We start from the raw sequence: 27,463 nt of genomic DNA on the forward strand, positions 1-27,463 counted from the left end.
ATGGTAATCAATATTTGACGGAATGAATTGTATAATAGTTGCTTACATGTATTTCAAGGATTGTTAAGTAAGAAAAAAACTGAACTTTTCCACCTGGTCACAGAAGGCAAAAAATAGGACCAATGGTAGCTTTCAGGTAAATATGGTCCTGTAAAAAGTGCAGAGAAGATGCACTCTGACATTTGGATTCCTTTGATGATGTAAAAAAGAGCATCAGATTGAACAATGACCCCCAAATCCAAAGAATGAAGGAAGGAAGAAGCATATATTCAATGGTCACTAGAAGCCACAGTCTGAATTAAATGCCAGCAATAGAAATAAAACCAAAGAAGACAATCCTTGACCTCAATAAGTCTTTATCCAATGGAGGAAGACAATAATACATAAGGAGGAGCAGAAAGATGCAGACAGAGTTTGAGAATTGCTGGGAAGTGACATGGTATCCTGATTCTGGCCAAGATAAGTCACAGGCTTACCTACAGACCTTAGTGACATAAGGCAAAGTCCCAGGTTCTAGTGGGGGGGTAGGGGGTTGTTGGAATGAAGGCAGTATAGCTCAAGAATGGCCAAGAAAAGATAGTTCAAGTTATCTCAAATTGTAATGGTCAGTTTCTGGAAATAGAAAGTTTCCCCTCACTAGGGGTCTTCAAACTACAGCTCAATGATTATCAGCCATCCATTTGGCCATCCATTGTGTTTTAAAGAGGATTCTTGTTGTTAGATGTGTTAGAGTAAATAGTCTCTGAAATCCCTTCCAACTCTGAGATTCTGGGATAGGCAAGGAAGTCCTAAATTTCTTAATCTGGGCTCTTTTTAAAACGTGTCATTTAGTAATGTAAGAGAAGAAGAAACAGCACTAATTTTAAAATACATCCAAATAAGTCAGTCTAACTAGAAACCTTCCACAGGGATGTGTTTCCAAAAAAATCATTTTCACCTGACACTGCAAAGATCGTCCATTTACTACCAACTACAGAGCTCTCCCAATTAGGAAATAAGATATAGAGGACAGAGTACTGATTTAGTTTATCCATTCTCTCTTTTTTATTGTAACTTATTTTTTAAAGTTGTGCAGTTTTCAGCTCTATAAAATATGTGTGGGTGGGATTGGAGGTGGGGAGAGAAGAACCAGCTTTACCTGCATCATGGAATTGGATTCTAGATATAGATGTGGAAGGAATCATGGAGATAATTTAGACCAGTTCCCTGATTTTGTGGGTGAAGAAGCTGACAATCAAAGGTTCCATGATTTGTGTAGTCACACAGTTTGGAAATGGCTGTTTTGAATACAGGATTTCTTTCCACGGGCTACTGGGAGAGGCTGATGTAGGAATATTTGGAGCTCTTAGAATTCGAGCTGCATCATGATTTTTGCTAGTACAGGTTAATTGTGTTTGTGTGGGATTAGTTTGGAATTTATCCTTCATACATTATCTACATGCTCAGCTGAATGAAGACCCTGGAGACCGACATGGGGATATACCTAGAACTTGTTTCTATAGCGTGTAACATTTACAGCATACATTTTGAAAAGTCTTAAACATTAATGTGCTGTTGGTGGAGTTGTGAACTGATCCAATAATTCCTGAAGAGCAATTTGGAACTATGCCCAAAGAGCTATAAAACTATGCATACCCTTTAATCCAGTGATATCACTGGATCCCATCCCAAAGTCACCCTCCAAAAAGGGAAAGGTCCTGGTTATACAAAAGTATTTATAGCAGCTCTCTTTGTGGTGGCTAAAAATTAGACACCAAAGGGATGTACCTCAAGTATGGAATGGCTCTATAAGCTGTGGAGTGTGCTTGTATTATATATATATTATTATATATAATATATTATATTATTGTATTATAAAAAATGACAAGCAGGATGATTTCAGAAACAGCTGGTAAAACTTACATGAACTGATGCATGATGAAATAAACAGACACAGGAGAATATTGTACACAGTAACAATAATATTGTTCGATGGAGAATTGTAAATGACTTAGCTCATTTACAATTAGCTCTCTGTAACACAGGGATCCAAGACAATCCCAAAGGACTAATGAAGCATATTATCCACCTCCAAAGAAACAACTGATATTGATTGAAAACAAACTGAATCACGCTATTTGTCCACTTTCTTTTTTTCTTTTATTCTTGTATAAAATGACTAAAACAGAAATGTTTTACATAATCATATATATATATATATATCATCTATATCTGTTTGTTTGCCATATCAGTGAGGGCTACAATTAGAAATTCAAAACTTTAAATTACAATGTTAAAAAATTGGGAATAAAAAGTCCCCCCCAAACTAAATTCCCACTATTAAAATCATTGGCCCAGCCCAACTGTTCAATATCAGAAACGGAGAGATTTTTGAGTCTAAAGAAGGTGTACGATCATGTACTTTATTGCATAAGGCTCTTCCATCTCACCTAGCTGAAATTTTTCGTATGTACTGTTTCCTGCATTAGAATATGAGTTCTTTCACAATACAGACTTCCTTATGTTTCTGTGTGTATCCCTTTGCTTAGCACATAGTAAATGCTTAATAGATGTTTTATTCATTCATTCATTCCATTCATTATTGTTAATTATTAATATTATTGTGTGGTTTAGCCACAACCCATTTTAAATCAAATGATCACTTCTTTCTATCATCCTTCTAGGCTTTTCATGGTAAGTGAATTGGTATCCTATCAAGAGGATTAGATTAAGTGAAACATTCACAAATGTTCATCAGAATTATATAAAGACCAAAGGGTAAATAGCAATATTTTTCTCTTTTTTCAATAGTAGTTTTCCCCCAAATACATGCAATGATAGTTCATTGTTCATTGATATAATTCATTGTTGTAAGATTTTGTGTTCTAAATTTTTCCTCCCTCTCTACCTCCCTCCTCCCTAAGATAACAAGCAATCTGATATAGGTTAAACATGAGGAATACTTTTAAACATATTTCATATTTATCATGTTGTATAAGAAAAATCAGATCAAAAAAGAAAAAAAAAACACAAGAAAGAAAAAACAAGCAAATCAACGAAAAAGATGAAAATACTTTGCTTCAGTCCACAATCAGTCTCCATAATTCTCTCTCTCTGGATGCAGACAACATTTTCCAGCCCAAGTGTATTGGAATTTTGGGATCAATATATTGCTGAGAAGAGACAAGTCCATCATAGATGCTCATTACATAATCTTAATGTAGCTGTATACAATGTTCTCCTGGTTCTGCTCACTTCACTCAGCATCAGTTCATGTAAGTCTTTCCAGGCTTTTCTGAAACTAGACTGCTCACCAAATTTCATTTATTTCATGGGAGTGACTGAGTTCAGAAGGAGGTACAAATAAGGGCAATGTTGTAGTCGGGAAGATTTGACTTTGAATTCTAACTCACACATTTATTATCTGTGAAAATTCGCTCAATCCACTCTCTCAACTCAGTTCCCTCATCTATTTCAATCATCTGTTTCTTTTGCATTCTTCTTCCTTGGCAAAAATAATTGAGGACCTATTCAAGGAGCATCATCATTCTATAAGACTTTTTTCTAAGTTATGAAATGATTATAAATTTAGTGGATGGAAAGGTCCGCAAAGGCAGGGATTGGCTCATCTTGGTATATTTCTCTCCTGTACCCAGTATAGGGAGTGGCACATAATAGACTCTCATAAAGGCTTGTTAGATGACCGATTGATCAGTGATCAACATTGTTAGTTGATTGATTGCAGTGTGAAAACCTAGTTGAGAATCCAACATCCATCCAATGTGAGTCAACATCAAATTCCAGACATTAAAAGGTAGGAGGGGTCACCTACCAAAAGTAGAACAGAGAGGGTAAAACATTGAGGGAATTATTGTTCAAGCTCAGTTTTGTTTTTTAACTAAAAGATTTCTGAGGTCCTTTCCAATATTGAGTTTCTGGGAAACTAAAGACAGATTTACAATCAAGTACTGAGGTGAGCAGGGAGTCCAAGAAAAGTGGCCCTGGTTAAAAGGAGCGGAAGCTGTTATTTTGTTTTCCCTTTGTAACTCCCAAGTTTATCAGTTCACAAAAGGCTTTCTAAAATACAGCTACCCGAGTCCATGATTTCATTGAAGTGACTGAAATCAGAAAGTAAATACAATAGGGGCAACGTTGGAGTCAGGAAGATTTAAGTTTGAATTCTAACTCATATTTTTATTATCTATGGCAATTCACTCAATCCACTCTCTCAGCTCAATACCCTTATCTATAAAATGGGGAGAATAATATCACCTATCTCTCAGGATTGTTGTGAGGATGAAATGAGATCATTTGTAAAGTGCTTAACAAACCTTACACCTCTATATAAATGCTAGTCATTAAGCCAGCTTGATTAAAGAGTCTTGGCCAGGCAAATGACATCCCAAAAATGATGGAGTCCTGAGAGCATGCTTCCTCCTCTACATGGACTCCCTGGCCTGAAGTATCTGCTCTGACCCTTCAATTTCCCATTTCCCTCCTAGTCCCTTGAATTCAGTCATTCCCTTTCCCTACCCCAAAACAAGAGGAAGAAGCAGAAGAAGCCCTTTCTAATCCCTGACCTGGTGCAGCTTCTGGTGATTGTAATTTGGACCCTCCCTCCCCTTTTTTTCCCTAGAAGTTCATGCAATAGGATCTCGCCATATCAATGTAACAATTGGTCCAGACCAAAAAGGACCAGCAACAATTCATGTTCATACAGGCTGTTCCTCACCCCAGCCTGATGAGCGATAATGGGACCATCCCCTCTGATAAGGCAAAGGTTCATTCTGTTGCACCTTTCTAGCAGGGATGTCACTGAGGTGAGATGCACTGAGATGCAGTGGAGACATCTGGGTGGGGTTCCATACACTACTGTATCCTCCAGGGCCAGATAATGAGGGATGGCTGGAGGACTACTGACTACCCACATTTCCCTACTAACAACCTGACACCAATTTGGCAATAATACTTTTAACTGGAGGTCCTGTTTCTGGTTGGGGATGACGGAGCTCTGTTAATGACATGCCCAAGTAGTCTATTCAATCTCAGAAGTGACATTTCTCCCAGGCTCTCCAGCACACTGGGAAATCACAAAATAAAAGAAACCAGTGAACACAGGATAATATTATCTTTCCTGGGTTTCACTTCTTGGCTACCAGTCATTGGAAGTTTAATTATGCAAACTTAGGTGGGATTTTTCAGGTCCTGATTTATCTCTCTGGCTGGTGCAAAGGGAGGCATCCGACATCAGAGCAGGACTTCTTTCCCCCTGGATTTTCAAAGTGCCTTTCCAATCCCATTCCGAGCTTTCATAGCTGCAGTTGTGCTGAATGGCGTTTTCTCTTCAGTAAATCAAAACAGTGGGGATGATTTTACATCCATCACTTTTGATTTCTGTAATGAAAAACGAACCCTTGGCCCACTGATGGAGAATGCTTCAAGCTCCCTAAACTTTTATGTTACATGCAGCAATGAATTTGGTCTTTCAAAGCCCCACAGCAGAAACAAAAGGCGTTTTTCTCATGCGGTCTTTTTCATGTGGCATATAATTGGACCCCTTTATATCTGAAAAGGCAGCATGGAATTCAGTGGATGTATTTTTGATATGGACGGAGGAGACATGGGTTCAAATCCCATTTCAGATGCTAATATAGATATGTCAACTTTTTACATCAAAGCCTCAGTTTTCTTATCTGGAAAATCTAGATAATAATTTCTTCTGTATTACCTTCAGAATATGATGATGATGAAAGCATTTTGTAAACTTTAAGTTATTATGACAATGTGCCTTGTATAGATAGATATACATATATGTATATATAGATAGACAGGTGTATGTATATATGAAAAAATATATTATTAATATTCTTGCTGAGGCAATTGGGGTTAAGTGACTTGCCCAGAGTCACACAGTCAGGGGGAGGTAAGTGTCTGAGGTCACATTTGAACTCAGTTCCTCCTGATTTCAGGGCTGGTGCACTATCCACACACCAATTAGCTACCTCATTATTGATATTCTTTAAAAAAAAAAAAAACAACAACATTATTTTTATTTCCCAGGGACTTGTTCCATCAATAGAATACTCCTTTGTAATAAATTAGTACAAACAAGTTATACAATGTAGATAATTATGATTTATAGAGATAGAAAATGGACAAGAAAATGCCTTCTATCATGTAAAGTTGCCACCTTTTCTGCAACTTACAGTCATTTAGAAACTCCTAGAACATTAAACATCCAGGTAGCACAATAGGGGGAGCTAAAAAGCTATAGTGCATAGGGCAGCCACCCTGAAAGCAGGAGGACTACAGACACTTATTGGCAAGTCACTTCTCCCTGTTTGACTCAGTTTCCCTATCTGTAAAATGAGCTGGATCAGGAAATGGCAAACCACTTTAGTATCTCTGCCAAGAAAACCCAAATGAAATCACAAAGAATTGGATACAATTTAAATGACTGAATAATAAGAACAAAAGACATTGAAAGGTAACTTACTTGCCCAATATGTCAGAAGCAGGACGAGAATCCAGGTCTTCCTGGTCTAGAGAATAATTATTTACTATTCTACTGTCTCTGGCATGAATATAAATCACAATCCATATTTTCTATAAAAAAAAATTCAGTTTTTTCCTGTCTGGTTCTTATTTCAACTCATTGTCTAATTTTGAGATAACATTTGCTGATGACATCCATTTATTTTTTGTTTGTTTGTTTGTTTTCCCTAGGATAGAAAGTCCAAATTCTTTGAATGGCTGTGAATTTCATTGTGAGAACTGTCAAACATGACTGTGCTTGATGCAATTAACTTAAAATTACCTGCAAAGAGAATCAGTGGAAGACCTGATTTTTTCTAAGGAGTCCTTCCTCTTCCTGGATTCCATATTGGATCTCTTTGATGAGAGTGACTAGCACCCTTGTGGAGCATGCAGCTCTGATTTATCTCTCTCCTGATATTAATAATCAGAGTGTTATGGAACAAGGGGTTTCTGTTGTTACACTTTTCAGGGACTCATATGTTTGATGCATAGATGAGAGACATTTTAGATTTTGTTGAAGTGTGAGTGAAAAAAAGATGGGTAACATCTTAAGGCGGCAGAGAAAGATATACAATGGTCAGCCCATGTACTCAATCAGTATCTTAACAATGTCAAAAAAAAAAAAAAAAAAAATCAAGAAAAAGCTCCAGTGCTGGATTTTCCTGTGACAAACTTATGGGAGAATATGGATAAAATATACATAGGATGGGCAGGCATGAATGGCTGGTGATCTATACCATTGAAGAGAATACACAGCTTTACTGGAATAGTCTTTGCCATAAAACATTTCTCTCTCATATATTTTGGGATCCCACTACCACAAATAATAAGACTCATTTGTCCATGTGGCTATCTCCACAGGGTCTTTAAATTTATCCTTTCATGCTTTCTTCTTTTGACTTCTTTTTAATATCCTTAATGGACACATAGATTGTTTCTAAAAATACAACTTCATTGAAATCTCAAGAGAAGGCGTGCTATAAATCAAATCTTACTACTCAATAGGAACAGAAAACATTTAGTTGAATATGGTATAAATGAAAGAAAAATAACCATGGCTTAATCAAGATTCAGGCTACAGAAGATGAGAGGCCATTTTTCAGCTGTTGGAAATCTATGAAGTTTTCCTTTACATAAATGGCTTCTGACAGCTAGCCTTTATAATAAAACAATATAGATCCAGAGAACTGATTCAAGGCTAGTCTTTGTGGGTAACTGTAAGCTAAAAAGTTTTTTGATTGCTACTGATGCCATCTTGGGTAAGTCATAATTTGGGGGAGCCCTCAATTTCCTCATCTATAAAATGTTAGAATTGAACTAAAGTGTTTCTATTTTCTCTTCTATTTTTAAATTTATCATTCTTTGAGAAATATTGGGAGGTGTCATATAAAAAGCCCATATTGCATGGAAAACAGAAAGAATAAATGTTAGTACCTATATTTTTCTAGGCAAAGATGGATTCTATTGAAACACAGAGTTCTTAGGTCTTAAATCATGCTCACTGGGAAGGTAAGACTCCCCTTCAACTAGGTGACAACAGGGATGAGGACTAAAGAATAAAGGACAATAAAGCTGTTTGGTAATAATTAAACTCAGTTTCATTTTTATAAAGGCAAGTCAGAGAGAGAATTAGGTTATATTGGGATTTGAGCAATATTTCATTAGCTATAAGATCTATAGCATCAATGGCAAAGAATACAGAATCAAAGAATTGAAAGGGACCTTGCAGCCATGGTAGTCCATTCTGTATCTGACCCACAATGCACTTCTTGACATTTTCAAATAGTGATTAGCCAACCTCTTGGGGAAGGCTAACAATGAGGGAGAATCCATAACCTCCCAAAGCAGCCCATTCTTCTTTTGGACAATTCAAATTCTTACGAAGTTCCTCCTGACACATCAAACATTGATAAGCCTTCACACAACTTCCATTTATTATTCTGGTTCTGAACTCTGAGGCCAAACAGCTAATCATTTTTCTTCCACCTAATAGCCCTTCAAATATATCATGTATTCCTTGATGGAGCCTTCTCTTCCTCACAGAAGGTGGAGGAAGGAAAGTAAGAGATTTAGAAATTGGAGGATCACATACCAGAATATAAGTTGTGATCAAAATAATAAAATAGATTTATTTTTTAGCCATAATCTATATTACACATCCAAATGGATTTCCTGCTTTTTAAATTAGTCTTCCAAGATGGGATACCATTTGTTCTTAACTTATTGGTGATACCATTGCATTCATGTTCAGGGATCATCAAAAAATCAATAAACCTTGGGGGGAAAAATGATCAGTAAGCACTGGGAGGATGCCAAGATACATTGAGAGACAGTTTAAAAATCATCGATCTACTTGAAGGTCATGACCAAAACAAACAAACAAACAAACATGAATAACATTTTTTCAGGATATCAAGAAAATCTGCCCTGCTATTCTAGAATCAGTGGGCAAAATAGTCATTGAAAGAATCCATCTTTTCTGATAAGATCTCATTTCTCAAACATGGAAGGAACTGATTCAAATTGATAAAATATAAAAGCCATACCTCAATTGATAAATGATGAAAATATATGATCTGTGCCTGAAGGACTATATAAATTTATGTATATCCTTTGACCTAACAATACCATTACTAGGCATGCATATCAAAAGAGATTTTTAAAAAGGAAAATTATCCATATGTACAAAAAAAATTCATAGCAGCTGTCTTCTCAGGGCAAAAAAGTTTGAAATTGAAGGGATACCCATCAATTGGGGAATGGCTTAATAAATAAGCTATGGTATGTATCTATGATGAAATATGATTGTTCTATTGGAAATGATGAGCAGGATGCTCTCAGGAAAAAAACAAAACAAAACACTGCAAAGTCCTCCATGAACTCAAGCAAAGTGAAATGTACTATATACAAAATAATAATAATGAAGGATTTATGATGAAAAATCTCATTCATACCCAGAGAAGGAATTGATAGTGTATGAATAAAGACTGAAGCATTCTCTCTTTTTGAAACTTAATTTTTCTTGAAGGTTTTGTTATTGGAATGGGAGAACTAGGTTTTCTTTCACAATTTGACTTTTAAAGAAATTTTTTGCATAACTTTTCATGTGGTTTCTTAATTGTGCATGGGGGATGGGGGGTAAGAGGTGAAAAATTGAAACAAGAGGTTTGGCAATTGTTAATGCTGTAAAGTTACCTATGCATATATCCTGTAAATAAAAGGCTATTAAATAAAAAAAAAAATGTGCATGGGGACAAGAGAAAGAACCTAGAATTCAAAAATTTAGAAACAAATGTAAAAAAATTATTTTTTGAACATAATTAGAGGAAAATATTAAATAAACAAATAAATAACTGAACAAAAAAATAAATAAGTAAAAGCATCAATTAACGACTTCTGGAAAGAGATCCCACAAGAAAAAACACAAGACACATTGTTGCAAAACCCCAGAACATAATCTCAAGAAAAAAATACTGTAGGCTACAAGAAAAAAACCACACAAAATAATTCAAGTCCAGGAGTGATAGTCAAGATTACATAGCACCTGGAAGCTTCTACAATAAAGGATCAAGAGCCTGGAATACCATATTCTAGAAGGCAAAAGACCTGGGATTACAACCAAGAATCAATTACCCAGCAAGACTAAGCATCATCTTTCAGGGAAAAAAGTGGATCTTCAACTAAGTAGGGGACTTTCAATCATTTGTTTTGAGAAGGCCAGAACTAAACAGGAAATATGATCTACAAAAATAGATCTCAAGAGAAGCATAGAAAGGTAAACAGGAAAGAAAAAATATTTAAAGGTTAAATTGTTTATATGCCTAGATGTTTTATTAGGACAATTAGAAGGGGCAGACATAAACAGAGGGTGGGGGTATAAACTGATCCTGATGTGATGACATTAAAGCAAAAGACATTAAGGGGTAGGAAAAAGATTGTACTGGGAGGAGAGGAAAGGGAAAGTAAAATGTGATAAATTCAATCACATGAAGAGGTACAAAAGACCTATTCCAGTAGAGGGAATGATGGGAGAAGGATAAGCATTGTCTGAAAGTGTGTAGACTTTTAGAATGCTTCTCAAATTATCTTGCATTTATCAATCTATTAACATGGTGCATCAGTGCATAGAATGTGTGAGATCAGGGACTAGTTTTGTCTTGTATTGGTAACACCTAACTTGGTGCCTGGCTCCCTCCAAACATTTCATAAGTGTTTGCCAAATTACCGAATTGAGTTGAAGGTACAAGGCTGATGTTTACTGAAAAAAAATTTTTTAAAGGATCACATAACTTTATCTTTCCACCGTGCATATGGAAGAAGAGATATGGGGAGGGTCATAGTACAAGGAAAGGCAATACCATTCACACTGTCACTTCAACTCATCACACAGGGACAGAAAGAGTTAGAGTCCCCAAAAGTAGGCATCTAGATGCTCACATTAGACCCACTGCAGGCTGGAATTGCACCTCCTTGACTATAATGATGAACTATTTCTATTTCTAAATAAAGAATCATTTCATAATCCACCATTTTAATTGTATCATTCATTGATGAACATTTATACTTAAAAAACAATAAAAACAAAAACAAGATTTCCAAAGTCAATCCAGAGGAATGATCAATTGTAGAGATTATTTATCAGAGAAGAAAGAATTGTTATTTGCAGAGCCTTCACAAAAAAAATGGATATTATTTCTTTGACTTTATGATTGTCATCCCAAGTAAAAGTATGCCTATATACCCACATTTCTATGCTTAGATCTTGGGAATAAACATTCCTAAGATGTCTTGACATATATACGCACATATATTGGTATATTTGTGTGTGTTTATATATGTATACACATAAATATATACAATATACATATATGTGTATATATATGTGCTTAGAAATGTAGGTATGTGCTTATATACAGATATACAGATACATATATCCAGAGAAAACAGGCTTTAGTGTTAAGTCTGAGCTAGGGCTGAAAGTACTATTAATTTTTAAAATGCATTTTTATTGATTTTATTTTTACAATGCTTAAATTTCTTTTTGTTTCTATCTTCCTTTCCCTTTCCAGAAAGTCATCCCAAATAACAAATAATTTCAAAACGAAAAAGTGTACATAATCCATGAAACTAGTCACAATATCAAACAAGTGATAAAAAACAAATTATTTTTGAAACTCTTGTTTGGCTTTGGCCAGATTGCTGAACATAAAGTAGATATATAACTGTGAACCCCATTTTGGTCCTGGGTTCCTCTGATGAGCCCATGCTGGCTATTAGAAAGTCCCTCTGCCAGATTGGAAGGAGGGTAGTATTGGGCCCCAAGGATGTTTTTTGTTCCAACATTTTGTCTATCACTTTGCCCTAAGCTGAGGTGAGGCTCGGGGCTGAAGTGGAAAAAGCTGAGCACATGATGGATCAGGTTTTCCAGTGGTATGGCTGGAGGTAGGGCTTTGTCTCAACGCCAACAATTCAAAAGGAACAGGCTGACCCCAGGGAGGATAAAGAGAAGTTATGATACCCCACTTCTTTATACAAGTGGGAAGCTATGAGGTGGAAAAGGTTAGATTTTTTAAAGCTATCCAGGCTAATATAACCTTTAATTTTTTTTCTCTCTCATATGAGGCCTGGCTCTCCAGGGGTGATGTTAAAGCAAAAGATATCAATGAAAATTGGTTTTTAAAAGTGTCACAGGAGTGTATTGGTGCCAGTGGTCATATCTAGGCCCCTCTTGAATAAGACAATCTAGGCAGAGTACAGAGAACAGGGGCTTTTCGATATGTAGTTCCCAAGGGTCTTCTCTCGTAGGTCCCAGACCCAAACAATGTAACTTCAGAACACATGACTAATAGAGGCTGAGTCATCAGAGTTGTGTAAATGTTGAAGAGAAAAAGAAAGAGAGGAAGGAAGGGAAGGAAGGAAAAGAAGGAAGGGAAGGAAGGAAAGGAGGGAGGGAAGGGAAGGAAGGGAAAAAGGAAAAGAAGGGAAGGAAGGGAAGGAGGGAAAGAAGAGAAGGAAGGAAGGGAAGGGAGGGAAGGAGGGAGAAAGGAAAGGAGGAAGGGAAAAAAGGAGGGAGGAAAGGAAGGAGAGATGGAAGGAGGGATTCTTCCTATGGCAAGGAAGGCAGGGAAGGCAAGGAAGGAAAGGAGGAAGAGGGAGGAAGAATAAAATTGTGCATTTTGCTTGGGTTTTGATCAAGAACTTTTCCAATGCCTTTTTCTTAGGATTTAATTACATTAGGAATTCGTAACTTGGACCCCATCTTTATTTTCACTAACCCTAAGTGAAATTTAATACTTTCTCTTATTGTGTATTCTAAACTGGTATAATAAAGACATTTGGTCAACAGAGTTGAAAATGATCATTCCGGCCTGGTCTTTTCATTTCTCCAACAAATAAACCTTTCATTTAAAGTTAAAAATAAATTTCACATAGCATAATGGAAAAGTCTAAAAGAGTCTTTAAAAAATTAACCTAAAAACCATTATTCATATAGTCAAACTTTCTAACCTTAATTGGTATAACCATCATTAGAAACAAGTTATGACATAAAAAGGCAATAACCAATTTATTCTCCCTTTTGAAAGAGGCTGCTGAAATTGCTTCCTGGATGAATTCCAGATCTCTGACCTTCATTTTTCAGGCATGGGACTAGATCATACCTACCTATACTCTACAAATAATCTCTTGGGAATGGACTTGAGGAGATAATTTAAAAATTAAAAAAAAATTAAATCTATGTTGCTATGACTCATCTAGCCGATCTAACATGCCCTTTAGCATCCTCTTAATGGCCCCAAGAGATTAGGGGCCAGGGAAGGTGACGCACATTTACCAAAATGCCACATGATAGAAGGATTTTTTAAAAAGTTGTTTTATTCATTACACAATTCATTGGGATCTCATCCATCTTTTTTTATTTTAACAGTGGAAAATCATTGAGTCCAGTATCTGTGATTCAAATACATACAAAAGAGCCAACATTACAAATATACCAGGAATACAGCCCTTAAGAAGTATGTGTTCAGTCAGAGGAATTCCATTAGAGGTACCTTTTTTGGTAGACATGCTGAAATCCTTGCTGGCCTAAAAAAAAAAAGCATAAGTAGCTGCCTGGGGAGAGAAATATATGTGTGGATGTATATGTGTGCATACACACACACACATATATCCTTTGAAAATGACTAATTTACTATCTGTATAATGTTGCACAAGAAGGCCTCTAAGATCTTCTCCAGCTCTACATCCCTGGGTTAATAATTACATAGTATAAATTTATCCCTCCATTAAGTTATCAAGCTATCTCCCAAACTCTGGTAATGAAACTCAAACTCAAAGATTCCACTCAAACTGGAAAGTATAAGTAGGACCAACTGTGTCAATCACCCAAGGACTAGCACACTTCAGAGGCTCACTACCAGAAATTTAGGTCTATGAAACATTAACTTTTTTGAAGGCGAGGGAGGGAAAGACAGACACTAATGAAACCATTTATTAAGTATCAAGGGGATTGTGATCTGCATCAATGGAGGGTATGCCCAAACATTGATGAAATAATGGAGCTTGGAAGTGGAAATGATCTATCCTATTGTCTCTATGTGTAATCTTGGATCTCAGGAGTATAAATTATCTAACTATTATTTATAATGTCTATCCTTTTGACATGTCTGTAATCGCAAGAATGTTCCTTGGGACTTTTGGAAAACTGGTAATTGATGAAACACTAAAATGATTTAGAAAATCTGAAAGAGATGAATCATCTAGAGACTGAGACTTAAGGAAAGGATATTGCTCAGGCTATGGTGCTTTAAAAAAATAAACTCTTCTTAGTGGTCCTAGGATGTGCAAACAAAATATGGTACCCTTTAAGGCAGTACTGTGATATCAAGTCTTAGGAAGACCTGATGGAGGGTCTGTTGCCTTGCAATCTATAGTATCAAGTGGGGACAATTACAAATCTTCTGCTTGATCACAATCCATTAAGGTTCACCTTTTGGAACTGGTTTGCTCAGGGCCATGTGGTGGCCATAACCATACTCTTACATTCAACTCATCTATTTCTTTAACAACAGGCTTCATCCTCCCTGACAAGAGATGTATTTTTGCACAGAACATCAGTTGCAGGTATCTTGCCGTACACATCTATTAAGTTTATAGTCCATTCGAAATGTCAAAAAGGTTAATAGTAGCTTTTCAGCACTCTGAATTACTTGCATGCTGAAGATTAAACCAGATGTTTCCTGGGTATGTATTTTTTAAAGACTGGGCTTTAGGGAAACTTAATTGTTTCTGTTTGGGAAGAGCAGTATTGTCACAGAATGATTTAGGCTGATTTCCTCCCCCAGCCCTTGCACATGATTAGTGGGGCAGATGCTGAGGGTTGTATGGTTCAAAAGCAATCCTTCAGGATAATATACAAAATGGGATGCAATTCAAAGCTACACACACACACACACACACACACACACCCATGAATATCCCACTTTCTGGGATAAGTGGCACTAACCATTCTTCATTTTTTAGGGTTGTAAACAAGGCAAATGGAAGAAACTCTAACTGGATGCCAGCAGGAAGAAGGCTGGGCTAAGACTCAACAACATTACTCCTTTTGTTGCTCTCTTTCATCCGTGTGTTGGCATGGGGAGTAGGAGTCAGAAGAGTCGGTTTAAGTCCAAACCTGGGGCACTCTGGCAGAGTCAAATGAACATCTCTGGGTTTCAATCACCTCATCAGCATTGGGATATCTACATGTAGTGTATTGTCATGGAAAAAGTTCTAGGTTTAGCATCAGAGAGTCAGAGATCAGATCCCAGATCTACCAGTTACTTTGCTGCACTGTGGTGCAGCAAAATGAGCCCTACCTTTAGAACTATATGATCTGAGTTCAAACCATGTTCTGCTCCTTCCTACCTGCATGTTAATTGGCTTAATTTTCCTAGGTCTCAGTTTCCTCAATTTTGTAAAATTAGAGAAAGGGAATAGATAATCTCTGAGGTGTCACCTACTGCCAAATCTGTAAGCGACTCTGTCATGTGGATTATGTATTTATAATTATATTTCATTCTCATGTGGTCCCAGTTTATACATGAATCTTTTCTTCCAATTATACCCATTCATGACTTCTTGCTGATTGTGTTTTCCTGAAGAAACCAATTAACCTCTCTGTGATTCAGTTTCCTCATCTGAAAATTAGCAAGTTGGACTTGATAGCATAGAGGGTCCTCTGTAGCTCTAAATCCATGATCTTGTGATTCTGTGATCTCAATTTGTGTATTTCATCTTTTCCAAGCCGCCATTTAAAACTTGGCTTTCCCAGGTCCTCTCCCTCTTCCCTGCTACACAGAACCCAAACCAAATGGCAAATTTGGCTCAGCTCAGAGAACATGGATTTTATATCTCAATTCTTCTATTTATTACTCTGCAGCTCTCTGAGCATCAGTTTCTTCATCTGCAAAATGAGGGGGTTAGTCTGACTCTTTTCAATCTAAATCTTATGATACCACCTTCAATATGTTATTAGTTATCTCTTTGAGCACACGTACTCAGTTTTATGCTCATCGAGTCAAGGGCAATGTCTTACTGTTTTTTGTGCTTATTTCATAGCACCACATTTGATAAAACCAACGTTAACAATGGGTAAATTGGGGACTTTGGGAATCCATGTTGACTTCTCTTTTGATGGCAACAGGATGCCCTTTGGGAAATCAGTCCACTCAGAGTTGAAGTGCATGGCGTCCTTCTAAAAGCCTTTTGGCCACTCCTCATACCCATGGTGAAGTAAATGGATGAAGGACAGCCGGATGGAGACTTGAAGGATCCTCTGGCTAGCCTTTATGGAATGTTCATGTTTCTTTGCTACTCCAAGGGATATACATGGCATGTGGTTCCCCTCTGAATGTTCATGAAGACAGGATGGAAGGTGTGAGCCACAACTGTGGTTCTGACTTGTTAACAAAGCACAGATTGTGCAAGGGCTGATTTTCCTTAAAAAAAAAAAAAAAATTGCTTTTTCTATTTTGATGGCAAACTGTAAAATTTCAAAGGCCAACAATGGTGACAGACAAAGAACTTTTACAGGATTTTAAGAGGCTTCCTCTCCTCCTTGATCTGTGCATAGAACCTTCATGGAGACTCTAAGAGCTTTGTTCGCAGTCCAGTTTTAAAAATGGAGATTAATGTTTTCAAATTCAATTGGTCAGCCCACCTTTGCTCCAGTGGCCCACTTTAATAATGCCTGGATTGACAACAACACTGTAGAAATCTATTGTCAGAATTTGGGAGTTGGATCCGGTGCTCCTGGGCCACCTCGCCAGCTTATACACCAAAGAGCTCCCCACTCCCGCATACTCAACCGGTGGTCCTCCAGTCTCTATTTGGAGAGCTCCTTTTCTCTAGATGTTTCATTTGTTCTACTTCTAGCCAGCTCTCATTATTCAGACTTTTTCCTAATATGAAACCCAGTTTTTTCTCTTTACAATTTCCAGTCCTCTCTTATTGGGGCTTTAAGGCCAGACAAACAACAGCAATGTTTGCGGGTTGGGGGGAAGGCAGCACCTAACATGGGATTGCAAGAAGAGAAAAAGTCCACTCTGCCCTTTCTTTCCTTGAAAAGGAGAAAGGGCCAACAAGGCTTTAACAAAGTGACATGATTGCTAATCCTCTTACTGGATGAACAATATTACTTTGGGAATGGATGGCCAAGGACCACTTGTGGGCTGTCAGCAGCAGCAAGCAAACTTGTCTTTGAGTGCAGAATACATCTCCAACTGCACCTTGACGACCTGTGGGACCTGAGCAGCTCCAGCAGTCACAGAAGGGGAAGCAGGTTCAAGGCCCCTCAGGCCACCCTGCAGCATTTGCAGGCACAACTGCCCTGTCCTCACTTGGGATCATTTACTTCCTCTTGTGGGAATCCCGCTCTCAAATGTCACATCACCAATCAAGTCAGTGTCCTAAGATGTGTCAAACACATTCCACTATTTAAGTCATTGTCTGGTTCTGACTTTTAGTGTCTTCCTAACACTCTAGTTGTGCCTTTTTCAGTCTGGACCATCTAAATACCCAGCATGTTCTTTAAAAATTCCAGGTAGACTGGCAGGGATCTCTTCAGTGGGGAAAGAGAGGAGATGGGGACCAGGGAAGACATCTTCCATCCTCTTAAGTCCAGACCTCCATGGGCACCATGGATTCTTTTGTTCCCACAGAAGGCAGCAAGTTTTCTTCAGACAAGAAATAAAAAGGAAATTGCACGAGGAACCCACGGATCTTTTTTAACTCCTCCTCTGCTCGTCCGGGCTCCTCCTTTGCTAATATTGGCTTGCTAATGAACTCCCGGAGCTGTATGAGATTGTGCACCTCATCGTTGGGAAGGCATCGGAATACCTGGGAGAACCAGACAAATGAATCATCACACAGCGTTTCCAAGGAAATGTCAGCAGACACATTTTATGGCAAATATTCAGTCGGGACAGTCAGCTTTTATGCAGAGCCTATTAGTTTTGTGGGGTACACAGATCTATCAAAACAAAGAACATTCCCAAGAACATTACGAGACGGGCAATGCTGTTCATCTTCCATGCCACGGTGGCTTATGGCTTTTAAAGTGGCAGCTGGAGAGCCCCACTTGATCTATATGACTCATAAGGCTATGTCTACCTATTCCACACAAAACACAGGGAGAATTTGAAGGCTAGGGTTAGTACACTCCATGATTCATTGAACTAGAGGATGCCAGAGTAAAAGGGACCCCAAAAGTTATCTAATAACTCTTGATTGGATTAGAAAGGAACTCCCTACAGATGAAGAAACTGAGACCTTCCAGCAGAAGTGTGCTAGCAAATGCCTAACAACCAGCTCTCAGGAAAGAAATATTCTTGTAACACATTAGATTTGGAGTCAGGAAGACCTTCCTTGGCACTTTCTAGCTGTGTAGCCCTGGGCAAGCCTCAGTTTCCTCATCTAGAAAATGGAGCTACCTCACAAAATTGTCATAAAGACTAAATAAAATAATATACATAAAGTTTTTTTTTTATAAACCTTAAAGTGTTATGCAAATGTTAGTAATTACTATTATTGCTATTATCATCTAAAGCTCAAATCGGTAATTAAGATGCAGGCATCCAGTTTGACAATAAAAAAGCATTGAGCCAGAAGCTGAATGTAGATGGCCAACTAAGTAGTAAGGCTTAGTCTTGTTATCTGTTTTTTTCTATGCAAAAAAAAAAAAATTGTATGATTCACAAAGAAGAACAGAATTATACCAATGGAAGAGGTCTTAGAGAGAATCAAAAGCCAAGCACCCTGAGCTTGGGTCTTCTTGACAGTAGGACTCATCATCATTACCATCATCACAAATAAATAAAAATTACACAATATATATTTGTATATAATAAAAATATGACACAGAATATTGTCGTAGATAGATGGAACCAGGAAGACATGGATTCAAGTTCTACTTCAACCTAGACTGGCTGTGTGACTTTGAACAAGTAATTGAACCTCTTAATGCTCTGAGAAACCTCAAAGACCATAAATGGTAAAGAAGGTGCCAACCTGTTCTAGTTGAAATAACTTCTACATCTAAGAGTTTCTTGTGCCAATGAAGTCATAGGTCTGATTCCTATCCGAGAGCATTAGTAAAAATAATGGTAATTATCATATAATAGTATATGGTAATGATAATTATTATAAGATAGAAGAGGTTATATAAATAATGAGCTCTTTAGGAGCATTCCAATAGGGCTTGCATTTGCATTGATCAAGGACACCACGAAGGAGTTTCCTGTATGTGGTGGAAAATTGGACTACAGAATCTCCAAGATTTCTTTGATCAATAAGAAAGTTTTTTTTCTGTCAGTCAGCTAAAACTGAAAACTTCATGAAAGCATGTGACTGTTTTGGTTGAAGACTATTTTTTTTTAAATGAATATTGATTAAATTTTATTTTTTTAAATTTATTTTATTTGAAAAAAACAGAGTAAGAAAAAAAGAAAAGGAATATAAAACAAAATAAAGCAAAACAAATGAGAACATTGTCATGGGAGTATGTCATATATATGTGTGTGTCATGTGGATAGTCTCATATATATATACATAAGAAGAAAACATTATATTCATGAATGTCCATTTTTTCTTTACTTCCTTATAAATTGTTCTTTGGTTTTCTGCTATGCATTTTATTTTCTTTATTTTTCACCCTTTTGCAACCCCCTCCACCCCTATGCAAGCTACAGTTAAGAAAAGATATATTTATATTTATATATGTACATATATACACATTCTCACACATACACATATCCCACATAAATACAAATCTTTTCTATCCCTGTTGATTTTTTAATTAAATTCTGCTCCATAACTTACCTTGCTATTACTTAACTTCCCTCTACCCAGGGAACCCTTCCTTGTTTTCTTCCCTCTCTTTGCTTCCCCATCTGCCCATCCCTCCCCATTTATTTCTTTATATATTTTGGAAGGTACTATACCCTTCATGGTATATACATAGTGTTGCCTATTGAACCCATTTCCGATGTAAATAGGTTTTTAGGCAGCCTCTAATGCCTGTATATCTATTCTTCCTCTGCACCTCATTTATATAACATGATTACTATTTTTACCTTAAATCTGGAAGGCTGTTTGTTAAAACAAAACAAAAGGTTCTTTTAACAAAATGAATGTCTGAAGCCAGCAAAAAACCAAACTTTTCTGTCCTTTGGATCTTTTTCTTTCCATAAGTGGTTTAAAATGGGAAAATGAAAAAAAAACAAAAACAAAAGAAAAAACAATTTCACCTTGTCATATATGGTAGCATTCCGAGCTGCTGTTGAGATCCAGACCTCCTTGAAGAATTTGTCACTCACAGGATCAAGAATCTCTGAAATTGGCTCTGAGAGATAGCCGAGGACAACCCTGACAGACAAGCAAAACACATGGTAAGCGAGAGGTAGTAAAAAAGATAAAGAAAAAAACAAAGAGCAAATAATAAAAAGAAAGAAAAAAATCACCATTTTTTTTTTCTTTTGAGGAAAACAAAAGAAACCTTTAAAAACAAAGGATCTAGTTCCAATGATCTTATGATAAAGAGAATCATCTAAACCCAGGAAAAAACTGTGGGAACTGAGTGTGGTTCACAACATAGCATTTTCCCTTTTTTTGTTGTTGTTTGCTTGCATTTTATTTTCTTTCTCCTTTTTTCCGGTTTGATTTGATTTTTCCTTTGCAGCAAGATAACTGCATAAATATGTATGCATATTTTGGATTTAATATATATTTCTACCACATTTAACATATATTGTTCTACTTGCCATCTAGGGGAGGGGGAAAAATTGGAACACAAGGTTTTGCAAGGGTTAATGTTGAAGAATCATCTATGTATATAGTTTTTTTTTTTTTTAATTTTAAAGAAAGTCTTTTATTTTTCAAAACATATGCATGGATGATTCTTTGACATTAGCCCCTGCAATGCCTTGTGTTCCAATTTCCCTCCCTTTCCCCACCTCCTCCTAGATGGCAAGTAGTCCAATATATGTTAAACTTGGTAGAAATATATGTTAAATCTAATATATGCATACAGAGTTATATAATTATCTTTCTGCACAAATAAAATCAAAACAGGAAAAAAATGCGAAACAAAATAAAATGCAAGCAAACAACAACAAAAAGAGTGAAAATGCTATGTTGTGAACCACACTCAGTTCCCACAGTCCTCTCTTTGGGTGTAGATGGCTCTCTTCATCATTAAATCATTGGAACTGGTCTGAATCATCTCACTTTTGAAGAGATTCAAGTCCATCAGAATTGATTATTGTATTATCTTGTTATTGCTGTGTGCATCAGTTCATATATGTTTCTCCAGGCATCTCTAAAATCATCTTGTTGGTTGGTTCTTACCAAACAATAATATTCCATGACATTCATATACCATAACTTATTCAGCCATTATCCAACTGATGGGCAGCCACTCAGTTTCCAGTTTCTTGCCACTACAAAAAGGGCTGCCACAAACATTTTCCATGCATAAGTTTTGAAAATTAAAAAAAAAAAACTTTAATAAGAAAGAAAGAAAGAAAAGGAATAAAGGGCTTAGAGTAAGCAGAATCAGGAGAATAAGAAACACCAAGAACATACCAATGTCAGTACCAACAACCCTAAAAGGCAGCAGTGATCTATTGATGTTGAAAGAAGTGATGAAACATGTTTCCCTCCTATCAGAAGAGACATGGGGGACTATGTGTGCAGAATAGTAGAGTGTGTATATATTCAGTTGTTAAAGCAGTCAATTTTAACTATTTTTTCTTTGTTAAAAGGGAGAATTCAGTGTGTGTATGAGTCAGAAAATAACTTGTATCAAAAAAAAATCAATAGCATTTTTGATGCTGTTAACATTTTTAATGATTTGTGATGAAACCTAATGATTTTTGCTCTATGGGTGTATGGGAAACTGAGAGACCTTAATGGTAAGGTGGCAAATAACATAATATTGAGAAGGAAGTTCAGTATTTGGAGTTACTAGGGAGAGTATTTTGGGAAAGAGAATCAGAAATTATAACAACCTTGATAAGCTGAAAGTGTCACAAAACCCCGAGTTAGTTCTAGTTCAGTGTCATATTCTTAGTTCAGGAGGAGTTAGCAGGATGGCAGGTTATGTTTGTTTAAGTGGGATTGGAAATGATCTAAACGCTTTTGGGTAACAAAGAAAACATGCATTGAAAATGCAGTGTTGGTTTTGTTTTTTTTAACTTAGCACAATATTGGAATTTATAAGCAGTGTCTAGTTGGTATGCTGCGAGGAGCCTGCCCTAGAAAGAAGCAAGAGTCTGGCTAACTCACAGTCCATTGTGCTGTTAATGAGCTTAATCATGTGTTAACTCTTTGGATTTGGGCAGGTTCCTCTCACCAATCTGGGAAGAGCTGCTCAATTAATGGACTGCTAATGACAATGACAATGAAAACCTCTTGAGTAAGTGAAAATCAAGAATAGGTAAGGAAATATACTTATTTTCTCTTGGTTGAGAAATGGAAGACAACTAAAGCTGAATGTGGTATATATTGTCAGATAGTGTCAAAGTAGCGGTATTTTCACTGAATTGTTTTTCTTTGGTATAAAAAAAAAAAAAAGGTACAGTTTGGAGGTAGAATTGGGGGAGTAATTCCTGAAATGCCTATGGTATAAAACAAAAGACATCAATAAAATTTATTAAAGAAAAACTCCCCCAGTCTGTCAAAGTGGAAATAACAAAGAGTAGTGATCTAGTCAGAGTAAAAGCATTAGAATGATTAAAGGAGAGTATATAATAGACCTGAGCCTTTTTTGGAAAAGAAATATGAGGAATCACAGGTTTAGAGCTTGAAGAGATTTTAGAGTTCTCCTAGTGTAAATCCCTCATTTTATAGAGAGAATAACTGGAGTTGGGCAGGGATTTGTTCAAAATCTCCAAAATTGCAAATGGACAGAGCCAAGAGTCAAATTCTGACTCCAAAACTATGCTCAAAGACTGAGTGAAGCAAGAAGAGATGAAGGCCCCTCAGTGACAAGGAAGAGGTCTGGAATGCTGGGGGGGAAAAGGTGTAACACTCCAACTTAATTAAAGAGGCAATAAGATCGAGATAGAGAACAAATCCAGTGGAGGAAGATATGGCCTTGGAGTCGGAAGACTTCATTTTAGGTCCTGGCTCTCCCACATAGGACACATGTGATGCTAGCTAAGTTATAGAAACACCCTCAGTTTTTTTCTTGCCTGTAAAATGGGAATTAGAATCCTGACATTATGTTTCTGTTATGTACAAGATAAAAGTAGACTTTTTAAGGCTAAGGAGGTACTGCCACCGAGATATCTCATAAATTCCGCTAATTTAGATAACAACCCCAATATATTATTGGTACATGTTTGCATTATTATTCAGAGACCTCTAGGTCATTTCTGACTCTATTCAAATATAGTCTCCCTACTAAGAGCCTCTGAACTAAGAATACAATTCTAAGCTTTAATTACTTAAAATTTTGTGCTTCTTTCACTTTAATCAGGTATTTTAATACTTTTTTTAGTTCAGATTTAAACTCAAGCTGAGTCTTCCTATCTCCAGACCTACATTGCACCACCTAGCTGTCCACATATCTGGTAAACGCAAAGAATTATATGAATGTAGGTGTATTATGTCTGTCGGTTGTTTTATCAGTTGCCATTTTTGCCATCATCATCCTTGTTAAGAAACTACCATTTATGGTAAAAAGCATTAGATTCTGCATTGTGTTAGAAGAATAATCACTTTAAAAACTAGGACCATGGTAAAATTGGAATCCAAAAACCAATTTCCATATTATTTCTCATTTTTTCATGAAAAACAAAACAATGCTGCTATTGTTCTCATCCCATTAAATGTTACATTTTTAAAATCAATACCTATTGTAAGGGAAGAATTTTGTTTGAATAATTTTTCAGCCCTTAATGAATGTTTTGCATGCATGCTGATTATTCATCAGAATGGACTATTGTCACAGAGTCTATTTAAAGTCACCTTCTGATGGAAATGTGTCTTCCTGCCTGTTCAAAAACGGCCCAGATGGAAGAGGGTTTGAGGTTGTGCTTGTAACTGAGAAATAGCTATGTTTGGGGCCACATGGCTTATCTTTGGGAACAGTTCTCATTAAAAATTAGAAATTGAAGTTGACACAATGCAGCAGCAGCCTTGTTCTCTGGTACATTATCTATGTTTGGCAATATGACAAAGAGAAAAGCTAGTCCGAATGACTCCTCTTTTCAAATGAGTGAAGAGAATGTGTAGGTATTCATAGTTCAAGAAAGGATGTGAATGTGTATGTGTATGTGTATGAGGAAGCTAGGTTGTGTGTATTTTTCTATGGGTAAACTACATGACAGATTAGGAAAAATTAGGAAATTAGGAAAATTATATTTTAGGACTTAGGAAATTAGGAATTATATATAAAATTAGGTAAATATATTTAAAAAATCTAATCTCCCCAAAACCAAAAATCTAAACCCCCAAAATTAAGAACAAAAAAACCCTACCCAAACAAACAAATAAAAAACCCAATTCAGAGCACAATCTGCAAAAAGGTTAAATTGCCAGTGATAATGGTTGTGAAAAAGATGCTAGAACACATCTGAAGATACGAAAGACAAATTTTAACTTTGAGAACTAGATTTGATGAATTAGCCACAAGAGACAGCAGAATTTTGTCCTTCTCAAATGGGGTTCTCAAACCAACAGAGTTCACACTCTTGTGGTCTGTGATTGGTCATTCCAATATTCACAAGGCTGATGAGCTACTTTGCCTGCCTGTCTGCAGAAGGACTAGTTTCCAAATATGAATTTGACAAGGGTTGGAGTGTAGTGTAAACTTCTCCAGTCTCATTTGTGCAATGACTTTTCCCAAAGAACCGCCATCACTTTCATTCAGATTTAACAATGAGACTGGATTATAAGTAGTTTTTCCATTTGCCATTTTCTTTTCAACTTCTATTTTCTGCATTTGCATATGATATTACACTACCCACAGGGCACAGAACAACCATGTGGCCCAATTGGTGACTAATGATCCTAGAATCACATAGCTTAGTTATGGAGTCTATCGTATTTTCCTTTACAAATCCTCTGGTAGAGATAGGGAAACTGAAGCTTAAAGAAATTAAACAATTAAAATCATACAGTCAGGGGATGAAGTCAAGATTTATCTTCATCCAACTGCTTTCTAGTAGATGGTCTTCTTTCTGTTGAAATTCTATCCATCAGATCAGGTCAAAATGTCACATCTCTCATAATTTCTCTGCCTGCCTCCTCCTCAGCTCTCAATTATTACCAATGATTTTTCTCTATGTATGGCTTTGTTTTGTAGCTCTTCAATTCTCCCCTGTGTCCCATAGTCACTCCTTTCCCAGGCTTCCACTCTAGTATGCAGTATGTGTTATCTCTCCTTATTAGAACATAAAACTATTTGAGGACAGGGTATGTCTCACTCTTGCATTTATAGTCCAGTGCTGAGCCCAATGCCCGAGTCATACTTAAATACATTGATAAATGCTTTTTGGCTTTTTATTTCTTTTTCATTCATTTCATTCTAATGAATTCATTATGTATTATACTGATATGCTTATGTTTATATCCCTAGTAGGCTATGAACTCCCTGGAAATTGTTATTTCTTTATTTTCTATCTTCCCCTTTACCTATTATGGTGTCTACACAAAGAAGGCACTTACTAAATATTTGTTGGCTGAAATTTGATGGATTAGTCTCTTTGTGTAAATAGATTCATGTGCTCAGATCACAAATAAAAACAAAATCAAATCCAATTAAATCCAATGCTGTTTCCTTTCCCATGAAAGTAGAAATGTTGCCTGCTCAGAATTTAATAGCTTAACCTTGATAACCAGATTGCTGAATTATCTTAGCCATGTTTTAAGAAACTAGATCAGACTTCTTTTAAAAAACATCTGTTCCTGGAATCATAAGGCTCAACTCACAGGAAATCAAATAAGGGTCATGGGCAGCCCTGAGTTCTATACATCTTCCATCTATTCCTCCCAGTGACATTACCTGAAGCACTGAAGCCGAAGTCCCTGGGCAAATCTTCCTGCTTGGTACTTTTCTCCATTCATTACAGAGGGGATAGTCTCAGTGTCCTGCACGATGACCGCCATTTCGCTATCACGCTTTCCCAGCATGCTCCTGTCATTTATATTTGCAGATCCTGGGGGAAAATAAAAACAAAAATGCTTTCTCTCAACATTAAAACCCCACAACTTTCACCACTAAAAACACCATCCTATTACATGGCAATTATCTCATTTTTTAAACCACAGATGATTAGAAACCTTTTATGTATTTTCCTTAAGGCACAGTTAAATTTAGATATACTGATGAAAGTCAGAATCCTTTTTGGTCCTAAATACACATCATGTAGTGAAAAGGATACTCAATTTGGAGTTAAAGAACTTGCCATTGAATCCCAGTTGTTTATTGCCCATTACTATTGAAAAGGTCGTCTCCCAATATGAACTTCCTTTCTCTGCACCCTAGCTCTGGGAAACAATGGCATTGGACAGGATGATTTCCAAGTGCTTTTTCTGCTCCTTGTCTCTTTTTTGAATTGCTGTTGATTGGTATCCTCCATTCTAGTAGAATAACTCCTTACTGTTCCTTGCACAGTGCCTCACATACAGTAAGCACTTAATAAATGTTTATGGAATCAAATCATAACATTCAATATTAATATGATATAAAAAAACTTTTTTTGGAAGGGTAGAGTTATGGGGTCAGGTATAAATGCTAGGGATACAAATACCAAGTGAGATGATTCTGTTGTTATTAGCTGTGTCACCCTGGGCAATAACTTCACTCTGTCTCAATTTCCTCACCTGTCAAATGAACTGGAGAAGGAAATGGTAAGCCACTCCAGTATCTTTGCTAAGAAAACCCTAAATGGGGCCACAAAAAGTTGGACATGATGAAAACAAATGAAGAACAACAAAAAATACACAATATGTTCACAGATAAATAAATACAGGATAATCTTTTAAACTAACTGGACTGTAAGTTCCTTGAGGTAAAGGATGATTTTCTTCTTGTTTTTGGATCTTTGGCACTTAAAGCAGAGTCTTGGGAATTTTTTAGACTGAATCTGTGTTTTGAGAGTGAGGAATTCCTAGTAGTAGAAAATTTCTCCCCTGGTAATACTTTCTTTATAAGGAGGAATTGTTATTAGAAAGCTTCCTTGGAGAAGGGAGAGGTGAAGTGACTTATTTGTGCATCAGTCAAAGGTAAGAGTTGAAGCCAAATATTCTTTATTCCAAGAACCTTCTTCTGTTTATTGCACCACATTGCCTGCATCCCATTAATAACTCATACTAATTGCCAATTGTCACGTAATGTCAAATCTGAGCTACCAGGGATCCCAGAGACCACGTGACTCAACTCAAACTGACCAAAAATCCC

General features: G+C 36.6%; 1 protein-coding gene across 4 annotated transcripts in view; it reads right to left on the reverse strand.

Annotated features, from left to right (window-relative positions):
* Positions 1-13,371: 13,371 nt before the first annotated feature.
* Positions 13,372-27,463, reverse strand: part of PLD1 (phospholipase D1) — a 262,525-nt gene continuing 248,433 nt past the window's right edge. For 3 of the 4 annotated variants that reach the window (XM_031957664.1, XM_031957663.1, XM_031957666.1), the window contains 3 exons: positions 26,066-26,219; positions 20,304-20,421; positions 17,671-17,895 (listed from right to left, as the gene is read on the reverse strand). In XM_031957664.1, coding sequence (XP_031813524.1) covers positions 17,671-17,895; positions 20,304-20,421; positions 26,066-26,219 — 497 coding nt within the window. Of the gene's footprint in view, positions 17,896-20,303; positions 20,422-26,065; positions 26,220-27,463 lie in introns of all 4 variants that reach the window. The other variant, XM_031957665.1, reaches the window with a different exon arrangement.

The sequence above is a fragment of the Sarcophilus harrisii genome, chromosome 3, assembly GCF_902635505.1.
Source record: "Sarcophilus harrisii chromosome 3, mSarHar1.11, whole genome shotgun sequence".
Classification (NCBI taxonomy): Eukaryota; Metazoa; Chordata; class Mammalia; order Dasyuromorphia; family Dasyuridae; genus Sarcophilus; species Sarcophilus harrisii.